At 39.3% G+C, this 11872-nt stretch overlaps 1 protein-coding gene across 1 annotated transcript; it reads left to right on the forward strand.

Moving 5' to 3' along the window:
• The first annotated feature begins 3446 nt into the window (after positions 1–3446).
• LOC148027898 (uncharacterized) lies at positions 3447–4091 on the forward strand. The gene has a single exon (XM_087689890.1). The coding sequence runs from the start codon at positions 3447–3449 to the stop codon at positions 4089–4091; it is 645 nt and encodes a 214-aa protein (XP_087546016.1).
• Positions 4092–11872: the final 7781 nt, after the last annotated feature.

The raw sequence follows: 11872 nt of genomic DNA on the forward strand, positions 1-11872 counted from the left end.
CAGTAGCCCTAAGAGAAATTAGGAAGTATCAATGCTCTTTTGATCTCATCATTCCGAAGGCAAGCTTCTTGAGACTTGTTTGCAAGATTGTGCAAGACCTCTACTGCACAGAAAGTAGGAGGTGGTTTTTGGCACAAGGTCAGGATAGACTTGATCGCTTCACAAAAGAATATCTTCATGCTCTATAGTGTGCTGCAGAGGCCCTTTTAGTTGACTTGATGACTGATGCTCAGCGTTGTGCAATACATGTGAAGCGTATCATTGTAACTCCCAAGGACTTTCAACTTGTAAGAAATCTTCAAGCAGTGAAGGATCCATTCGTTCCAACGGAATGAACACAGTTTGTAATGTTATTTTTTTTGGCATAGTGTTCTCCTCCTGCATTGGACATATGACTATATCCCAGTGCAAAACTATTGTATGTGCCCTTAAAATATGAATTAAATTTTTACTATTGTCCTTCGCTCTCAACTTTGACTATGTATCTTCGCTGTATTTTCAATTTTTACTTACAATTTTTGCTAGCACTGTCAATTTCAATAGGAAAAACATGCAAAAAATTTCCATTTCTTATTGCAGACTTTACTCCTGATGCCTCTGCATAGTTTATGTGGTGTGAAGTTTCTAAGGGCCGGTAGTCATGATGTTGATTTCTCGATTATCAATCCATCCATAATTTTGGTGTGGGATAACTTTAAAAATACTAAATTGTATTGGAATGTAACGAAACTTCACACGTGCACTCGTTAGGTGGTCAAGAGCCTTTTTTTTGGAAAAAAAAACGCATGTAGACCCCTGGTCCGAAGTTTGGCATCTGGAGCCACTTTCCAGTGTGCGTGTGAAGTTTCGTCGCATTCCGATAAAATGTTATGGATTTACGATCACATGATGGATAGTGCATAGGAAGCTGCATTAACCCAATTTTGGGGTTTAAATGGGTTAAAAGTTCATTCTTCTTCTCATTTTCACATGTTGCTTTCTTTGCTTCCTCCATTCTCACACCCCCAACCTTTGCCTCTTCTCCATCTTGCCCTCCTTGAGCTTGCATGGTACGCACCAAGCAAGCATGTCACCATTTCGGCCCCGGGAAGACCTCACGCCAAGGCCTGGCAACTAGAGCACAAGGTGAGCCTCCTCTAGTGCAGCAGCAACAGGTGCTCCCCATGGAGCACAACGACCACCACAAATGAAGAGAAGATGGAAACCGGGCACTGTCGCCCTTCAAGAGATAAGGAGAATCCAACGCGAATACGAGCTTCTCATCCCGAAAAGATATTTTAATAAGGTTGTTCGGGAAGTCATGCAAGACTTGGACCTAAAAGGGATGGGAAGATTTTGGGTGCAAGTGCAGGATGGCCCACCAGCAAGAAGGTGGATTGTTGTAGCTATGGAGGCCCTACAAATAGCTGTAGAGGGGTTTCTCATCAACTTGTTCGATGATACACAGCTAGCGGCCATCCATGCAAAGTGTGTCACAATCACAGATAAAGACATGAACTTTATCGTTCGGTTTCGACACAACAAGGGGACTCCTCCATAGGTTGTGAGATTAATGATGCAAAGTTTTGTAATAAGTATTATAGCACCATAGCATCTTGGAAGGCCAAAAAAATTTGTATACTCTGCCACATTTGAATATTTATTTATATATACATAATATCTCATGCGATGTGTACTAAATTCAAATAGTTGAGTAATGTTGTTTTGTTTTGTTTCTTAAAACGTATGACTCTTAATTTTTGTTTAACATATGAATACATCAAAATTAGTAATACGTACGGATACGAGTTACGTTATTGCTTATACACAATCGCAAGTGCAGTACTACGCATTGACATAATTAAATTGGATTATGTTAGCATATGTGAATGTGTCATTCATGTACGACACCTTATCTTCACACTTACACGAATCACACATTTATTCAATAAATATTTATTAATAGAGATAAATTAAAATATCTTATATTCATCAAGAAAAATACGTGCAATGGATGATAGTGATGGCAAATACAAATAGTCGATAGCCAACAAGAACTCTCGATTATTCCTTGGCTTTTTCGTTGGTGGAGAGGAGGGGCCAGCTTCCGATGAAAATATAAGTTCCTTCTTTGCTTCAAAATGATGCGCTCCCCCTTCAGCTCTTTCTCCAAGACAAGAGGATCTGACACTTTAGCAAGGACACCTAATGTAGCAAGCACACATATTTCTCCACACATGTTTGGTCAAATAAGTAAATAAGCTTTGACCGCTTGATTAGCACCACCTCCTCCAAGCTAGATGTCACAGGTATAGCTCAAAAAGGTCCAAACTTGGTCAAAGCTTAAATTTTCATGATTATTTCTTGCCCTTGTGGTGATCACTTCTTATGGAAGACCAGCAAGTCTGCAACAAGGTTGCCAATGTACTCCTTTAGAGCTAAATCCTTCCGTTAATCCCCATGTTGAGCTCCTCCTTGCCTTGATGAAAATTCATCTATATACAATATGTCCTGAATGAAAAAGTCAAATCAAACAATATATTTAGCAACTAACCTAGAGTTATCAGATAGTTGCATCATCATTTTTTGCCAAAATTTCATCGATGGACTCCGGGGGACCCGACGCACCCTACCATCAAGTTTCATCACAAAAAAATATATGATAGTTAGAAATCTCACCTTCTTCGGATCATCTTGTATCTTCATTTCCTCGTGTGTCAGCAAGGCACCTCTTTGGGCAGAAGGATCTACAACTCCTTGGTAGGAAGCTGGGGCCTTGGTCTGAACAGATCATGCTGTAGTGCTTCAAATTCAGCATTCGGCACAAGGTAATCTACTTCCACCGAGATAATATGCTCCTGTGCTACTATGATGGCACTCACTATATCTAAGCTTGTGCCATCATATCTTCCAATCTCTACCATTATTGGATGTGTTGAGAATAGCAAATGATGCTTACCCATAAGTGGCTTTGTATGAGAGATATGACAAATATGTATGCTCTAGAAGCTCTAGGAAGAGATGTCCAAAATCCCATAAGCACAGAGAGGAAAAGTGGTACTATCCAAAAAGCTATAAAGGCATGTACTTGACACTCATTTCAAGTAATGAAATTATCAATTTGAGTTACTCAAGATTGTCTAATTCACTTGAGTTACAATCTCTCATTCTGATAATGTATCGTGTATTTGGTTTACGTCCACCATAGCTAACTAGGTCTAGATTTGTGTTTCTCAACATGATATCAAAGCCATGGTCGAGCTAGTTGGCTAGTATATGTGCACTTTTGTAATCTTCCTCTCTCCCATTCTCTCATTCTCTCCATCTCTCAAAATCTAGCAAGCAAGTCCTTGCCCTTGCGTTCCATCACTGAGAGAGAGATCCCGGTTTCATGTGTTGCTCAGGCCCCTTTTATGGTCTGCTTGCTTTGATTCCATCCATTTGCACATGTTCCCTTCTCCTCAGTGATGGGAGGGCTCGCCTATGGGGCCATTTCAAGCTTTTACACAACAGGTGGTGGGGTGGCTTCCTTCCATGGCATTTCCTCAAGGGATCATCTACTCCCAGCCTCACAAGTTTTTGTTGGCACAACCCCGCAAGTGTGCCACTCTTGGTATGTCACACGCTTGGGCCGACGCTCTTGCAGTTCTTCGTCTGACTCTCGACCACCTCAAGAGACAGTTCTCGAAGCCCTCTCAGAAGCTGCAAAGGCTGAGGGCAAAGCTGCACAAACAACAAACCTTGTCATTGGTGGGACAGTGTCTGGTAGTTCAAATAATGAATGGAAGGAGCTGAATGAGAAGGTGAATTCCTACCCTACAAGGATAAATTTCACTACCATTAGAAGTGGTGGCAATGATTTTGTGCAAGCAATGGTTGGAGCGGTTGAGTCTGTCCTACAGTGTCCAATTCCAAACGATGAAGTGAAGTTGAGCTTATCGTCAAAGGGAAGATATGTCTCTATGAGGATTGGACCAGTAGCAGTGGATTCTAGTGACCAGGTTCAGGCTGTATATAGGGCTATGAAAAGGGATGACCGAATGAAGCTTTTTTTTGTAAATCAAGATAGTTTGGAAATGAATTTTGCCATTGGTTGGACCACCAAGAATTAGCTCGTGACAGCTCTAGGAAACTTCAGGCTACCTTGTATATAGTGCACATATTATTATGTATTTCTGATGCATCTTGTTGCAATTTTAGCTAGCAAGCTTTCATGCAATGCCTCCATCCATTCATTGAAAAGCTAAGCTTACTTAATAGAGTACATTCACACCTAGTCTCTTCACAAACCACTTACTAAAACCCTATCACGCTCATTCATCCACATCATCTTCCTTACATCTCCATTAAAATCCTAGACATTAAGGTGATTTACATTTCTTTATATTTGCCATCAAGTGTCTTTTGACACTAGCATTGTGTGCTTTCTCAATTTTTGCTGAAGCATTTTGTAATCGAGATTATCTAGATACTGCCATTAAGCGAAAAGTAAATTGGTAAGACCTTCCCGCACTTGAAATTTTGATTTGTCTACACCATGTGAAAATGATCAATGCCATGTATGTCAAAGAAAGCCTGACAAGACAAGGCCATGCACCTAACAGTAGTAAAAAGCATGTACCACACATCGACAAAAAGGATAAGAAGCACAACAAAAGCCAAGGAGCATGAAGATAAAGAAGTCCAAGAAGACAAAGAAGATCAAAAATTGGACCAAAAGACCAAGGAGAAAGATCAAAGGTTGCCAAAGAAGCAATAAAACAAAAAAGAAAGATGAAGAAAATATTTTCCGCTGCTACAAACCAACATAATGTTTTGCAAAAAATTTCGGGGATCTCGAATTCCCTGAGTGGATCTGTTTCCCATTGTGGATGTAAAAACCCTACCAAGATGTAAAGTCTCAAACTTTAACTTGACTAGGCTACCTATGAGCTAGTCTCCCAGGCCATGTTATCATGTTATCATGTGGGGGGGGGAGGGAAAGCCAGCAAGGGTAGAGACTCATCATTTGAAGGGGGTGTTGAGAATAGCAAATGATGCTTGTCCATAAGTGGATTTGTATGAGAGATATGACAAATTTGTATGCTCTAGAAGCTCTAGGAAGAGATGTCCAAAACCCCATAAGCACAGAGAGGAAAAGTAGTACTATCCAAAAAGCTATAAAGGCATGTACTTGACACTCATTTCAAGTAATGAAACTATCAATTTGAGTTACTCAAGACTATCTTTATGAGTCCAAGCTAATCTATCTTGGAACCTAATTCACTTGAGTTACAATCTCTCATTCTGGTAATGTGTTGTGTATTTGATTTACATCCACCATAGCTAACTAAGTTTAGATTCATGTTTCTCAATAGGATGCACATCCATGTAATCATAATTGATCAGGTCTTCCATCGAATCCCTGACTAGGATGGAAAACAACTCTTCTTCCTTCATTTTCAAGTATTGAAGCACATCTGATAGAAGCAAGTATTTTACACCATCTACTTCAATGGGCGTCAAGGAGGCAAGGTTGGGTTTGTCGACTTGTGGCTATTCTAAAGAAGATGGCACCATGAGAGCCAACCCTTGCTCTGCCACCACCTAATGTTCCTCTTCAATATTTATGAGCTCTTCAATTGGTTCTTCTCCCATGTATGTGATAGCAACCTATGGAGTTGTATCTTCATTGCTCTCCTCCTCTAAGGGTGTATCCAATTCAAGGAGATAAATTGCCAATTCGCAATCACACAATATGAGATCCAAAGGTGTTGTACCTTGTGCACTGCCCATGGGAACAGTGCATACTCTATGTGAAGGATCCACATGAGCCAGTTACCTATTCACCACTTTTTGGTGATTCTTCCCTGCTTGAAATACCATGAGCTATTTCAGAGGCACCCAAGTCATGTTGGGATCCCTTGATGGAGTATGTGCATATAGCAATGGTACTCACAAAGTCTTCCAAAACCTGAAGGGGGGGATCCAATGATGAGAACACGCTTTCAAGGTTGAAGTTTTTATAGAAAACTTGAAATACCTCGTCACCCTGGCTGGCAAAGATAGTCTCATAGATCCACTCATCAAAGTGTGTGCGACCATCCATCGTAGGAGGTAGGAGGGATGTGGTGAATATAAAGAGATGAAGAGAGAAAGTGTGAAATGAAACAATGAAACAAGAACTAAACTAGTTCTACCTTTAAAGCCTTAATTTTTAAACCATTAAGGGTTATTCGTATATGATATTTAGTTATGGCTTTACTTACATCTTTCTAAAGTTTACATGCATATGTAAATGTGTTGATGTGAAAAGTGTATAACAAGTGTATGATTTTGCATAAATACCATAATTTTAAAATATTGCAAGTTTGCAAGCAACAATATTCTATTGACAAAAAAAATCAATGATTTATAGTTATTGGATATTACAACTTGTGGTGTTGGGATTTTTAGGGAGACTCTACAATTTCTAAAATATGTGGAGCTACACACTTTCCACTAATAACAGTATCTTCAGCTTGGCTTCGAATTTTCCTACCATCTAGTTTAAAATAGAAGCTAACAGGTGGATTCTGCATTAACATTGTAATTTCATGACGCATTATACTCAAGGGCCAATCATCCTCCATTTGCAACACTTGGGGCTTGCGGCCCTCATAAATGACAATAACATCCACAGCTGCACTTTCACGCATGTCCTGATCAAGGCACAACCATTTACCCTTGAGCATCCTCCATCTACGATACTTGAACACTAGTCATAAAGTCTGTCATGCAACAAAGTACTTGTAATTGGAAAGGAAAGTTAGCCGATTCATCCCAAAGTAAGATAATAGTCAACTAAGAGAGAAAAATTTAACCTGAAAGCCATGTCCCTCATTGTGACTTGGCACTCCACTGTGTCAGGACTGTGAGTCATTTTTTATGTCCAAGTTTTGGCTAGAATCCTTGTTACATAATCCTCTGATGCACTTTTTATGACACACGTGCTTTTGGCACATCTCAAACACTTACATTCCTTGAACATGTGTGCAAAAATTGCAATTGGTGTGAACCAGCTTAGATGTACATTCTTTGAGCCAATGCTTGGCTTCATAGAATTCAATACGTCTACTGAAATTTTTGTGCTACACATGTGCAAAATGTCTCTACTACACAATGGCCATTCTATGCTATTGATATTTGATATGTGCATAGACTCAAGGGTTCCATATTCTCGACCCCCCTTGGGCAATATGTACTTAGAGTCATTGAAAAAATCAAGGTCCTCTACGAGCTGCTTAGTTGTACGCCCCTCAAAGAGAAATCTACCAATTTTGAGGTGGTAACCCTTTAAAAAACTTGTGAAAATCTCAATATTTTGCCACTCACAGCAATCCAAAGGGTATACTTCTCTAAATACAAGACAAGTAGTTACATAGATATCATGAAATTTCTCATTCTGAATGAGTTGCAAATACTTACTGTTTGAAATGTTTCGTTGAAAGGGCATGGTGGGTGCAATATGTTTTTTTTTTTTTGCATGAATACATGTTGTACAAACGCCTTTGTTACAAGGTGAGAATCAACATTCCTTTTTCCGAGAGCTAAAATTTTACCCTTCCAGTGCTTTAATACATCTACAATTGCAAATGCTTTCACCCTGAAAGCTCCCTTCATATCTAGACGCATATGTACCCAAGATGAGCAATGATACGTATCAGTGATCCAATTCCCTTCTTCATCTTTTTTGTTATTTACTTCTATCGAGAGAACGCTTGTTCTTCTCTCAAGCATTATAACCTACTCATTAGATGTAAAGAAGTATGTATTAACCCCTAAATAATAAGCATTTTAAGTCTATCTAATAATCACCAATATGCCATACAAATCAACATGGCATTAATGGATGTTTACACTTTTGTAAATAGACACAAACATCGACATTGAAACACATATGGATATGTATATCGACACAAAGTATAGATTCAATTTCAAGGCATCACTTTAATCATACCATTTACATGAAATATGACGAAAAGAATAGCACAAGAAAACTCGGAGAATTTTTCCAAAATAAATTTTATTATAATGAATAGGAGTCTGATTTGACTCAATACATTGTATGAAACATGGGTATTATAGAGTAGTTGTTACAACGATAGCAGCCACATGGCATGCAAATCTTAATAGGCACATTGGATTGACACCTGAGATATTCTATGACTCGACACATTGTGCGTTATATGGATGATATGATACAAGAGTTTCATGGATCATTGCCAATTGGCATGGAGATCCGAATGGACACATAGGACTAATAAAGCTGAGGATTTTTGAGCCATCGACTTTTAGCATATCCTTATCATCTAGCACAAAGGAATCACTCACCACATCAAAATAGTCAATCGAGAATTATGTGCTTCACCTAAACCTTGTACAATACCTGCATGTACAAAAAAATACATGCATGAATTCCTTTTCACAAAAATACTTGCATGAATCCCTTTTAACAAAAAATATCTAGAAAACTGTATGAATAGAAGCAATACAAAATAGGGCCAATTTACCTATTATAAGCTGATCTGCGCTAAAGATAAGATTGAATCGTTTGCTGATCAAAACCCATTGCAAATTATGGACATAAGAAAACATCAATCCCATCAAACATAAAAGTCACTAATTAAATGAATAAATTTTGGTACCACAAAATATGGCAGATTTACTCGCAAATTGAGCTACAGAATCTCTACTCTACCTTGTGTTAAGTGCTATAACAACAATTGATCCTTAAGTTAGAACTAGCATCAAACCCACTTGTAAAGATACAAGAAAAGGGATAATGCAGAGAGGAAGAAAGAGAGAGTGTGTGAGTACCCGGGAGAGAGAAAAAAATGAGCACCTATCCAATCTTGCCCAAATTGATCTCTGCAAAAGACAATAGCAAGAGTTAGTATTTACATGAAGGTATTGTTAGATATGATCAATGCCCCACCCTCATTAGGTGCCACCAATGATCCATGGTGCTCAAAGTTGTAAGGCCCCCATTATGAGGAGAAGCCAAATGTGAGCCCGGACATTGGTTGGGTTCTAACTTGTATATCAGATGAGGTCTATGTGACCGGATGGCAAAAAGGTGACTGTTGTGGGTCTAATCTTTGGGTTAGACGGAGTGGTGAAGCTGGTAGCAACTCGAGGCGCATTGCATCGAGTTGCGGTGTAAGGGAGTTAAAAGGGGCCCCTATTTTGGGGTCCGAGGTCCGGCGGCGGTCCTCGGGCAACACCCTCGGCCCGATGGTAAAGGGAATATTCCCTAGAATATTCCCTGGCGGACTAGTGGAGGCTCATATGATAGGTCGGTCAGGCCGACCTAGTAGCCTTCGCGGGCTATAAAAGCTAAACCCCTTCACAACCATCGATCATTCATCTTTCACCCAATCAGAGTTGTTCCAGCTAGCCTGAAGCTCTTCACCTATCTTCTATCTAGATCGCCATCTAAGCTTCACACAGTGGAAGCGCACGGGTGGACAGAGCCATCTTTGTATCAGTTGTTTGGAGCTAAATAATTTACTGATTCTCCTCTTATCTGTGTTGTGTACTCTCTATCTCTTTCTCACATTTTGTTCACTGCACTGTGTAATATTTTACAGGTATACTGAAAAAACTGTAGAAAAGATGAAACATAGAGAGAGAGAGAGATGAGCACTTATGCAATGTCACCCAAAATGATCTTTGCAATAAAACAACAACAAGGGTTAGAACTAACATCATGTTGTATTGATAAGATAGTAGAAAAAACAAACAAACAGAGAGAGAGAGAGAGAGAGAGAGAGAGAGAGAGAGAGAGAGAGAGAGAGAGAGAGAGAGAGAGAGAGAGAGAGAGAGAGAGATTAACACCTTTGTCTCTTGCTCCAAATAAACTCTGCAAGAAAACAACAATTAGAACCAACATCAAATTCTATTGAAAACACAACATAAAAGAGAAACAACACATAGAGAGAGGGGGGAAAGAAAGGGGAGAGAGAGAGAGAGAGAGAGAGACATGAGCACCTCAGCCTCTCCTGCGCGCCCAGAACAACCTCTACAATAAAACAACAATAACAGTAAGGAACAACATCAAAACATATTGAAAAATAGCAAACAAGAGAAAATGCAAAGAGACATGGGCACCTATATTTTGCCCAAAATCTAGAGTTGCATGGAGAAGAAAGTGCAGAGGTAAGCAAAATGCTCAAAACCCTAATTACTCTCAGTAGCGAGCTTCAATGGAGACAAAAATTCACGAGTATAGAGAAGAGAGGGAAAGTGGTCTGTTGCTCAACTTTTGGGTCAAACTAATTTCACGATATGGAAAAAAATCGAATTTGAAAATTCTCTAAAAAGGGGGGGAAATACGAGGTGAGAGAAACTCAAATTTTGTGTACTATTCATTCTCCCTTTTTTTAAATCCCCCACTACCCCTTTTTTTAATAGAAAACCCAAGATTTGGAGAGAGAAGATTCACCCTCCATGGATGTCAACATCTAGCCTTCCTATTGGACAATCCAAAAGGCCCACATCTTGAACTATATTATTTTTAAGGGCCAATTTGTGAGTTCATTTTTTTCCTAATGGCATTAGGGGTGGACTTAGTGAATCGTATGCAGTGAATAGGAACCAAAGATCTATGAAGTGCATGGGTGCACTTCAATCACACCCATAGGGTTGATGGATAGGCAACAATGTCTTGTTTTGTTTATGGTCCTGGGTATATGGTAACATTATTATAGCTTACATTAAAATTGAATTGTTGCTAGCAAACATTATGCTAATGTATCAATCATCAACTAGCATGAGAGCATTATTGTAGGTGATTGCAATATGTGAATTTAAAGAGGAGGATGAAGAGTCTCAAATCTTGTTTTGGAAAAATATAAATTCTTTCATGGTTTGATGTGGTCGTGATCCTCCTAACTTTTTTGGATTCATGTCTAATGAGGCAAGTGCAAATTCGTTGGCAATAAGGGCTATATACAATGGAGGATCGCATAACATAATGGAAGGGAGAGAGCGCTCTTATCTTTTTCATTGGGAGCAAAGTTTACAAAGGCATACCAAGAAATTAGTCACTATAGATAAACAAATGCATCACATTGAAATGTGTGAAGCATGGAGGCCAACAACAACAAGTCAACAAGTGTCACTTCGCATCTTTGCTATTTGAGATTGGTGGGCACAAAATGTAAACATGGATAACATTAAGGCTTTGGATAGGTGGTTAAAACGGTGGCAATAAAGAATTGCCCACCAGGGAGGAATTAAATTTCATGTAGGTATATTGTTTTTCTTAGCTCATTAAAAGAATTGCTACACAATGTACTAATGGAGGGAGCTACTAACTTTGTTCTTGGATTTGACTCTATAGGATAACAAAAGTCCCTAGGAACGTGCTCAGATTCCAAGCATAAACTTGTTAGAAAGCATCCATGCTAGCTAGTTAGCAGGTGAAGGTGAAAAACGAAAGATATCACTCTATGATGCATGTGTTAGTGATGTTTTGAATGCATATATCTAATGTGCAAAGTGGTTGGGCTATAACATGGGTAGTTATGTTGGATCTAGGCCTTCAATGGACTCTTTGATGGCTAATGCTAGCAAAAGAAAATCCCCAAATCCTGCCTCTATTGTGCATGCATTGCAAGGTGTTGTAGCAGGCAATCCTTTGTATGAGGAGCCCACAATGCAAGGTGATAGGGAGACTGTGCATAGAAAAAAGGAGGAAAGTGGAGTAGCTACAAGTTCCCACAAGCCGGGATATGTGATTGAGTCAAGGCAACGCAAAAATAGGGGCAGGCCATGAAGTATACAGTTTGATGATGGTGAGTTGGAAGAGATATATATTCAGGATGCTGAGGAGAATGAAGAGATACCATTCAAGGCCTTGGAAAGTGGA

Source organism: Lygodium microphyllum, chromosome 12 (assembly GCF_053477565.2).
Source record: "Lygodium microphyllum isolate KBCC chromosome 12, Lygodium_microphyllum_v1.1.10, whole genome shotgun sequence".
Classification (NCBI taxonomy): domain Eukaryota; kingdom Viridiplantae; phylum Streptophyta; class Polypodiopsida; order Schizaeales; family Lygodiaceae; genus Lygodium; species Lygodium microphyllum.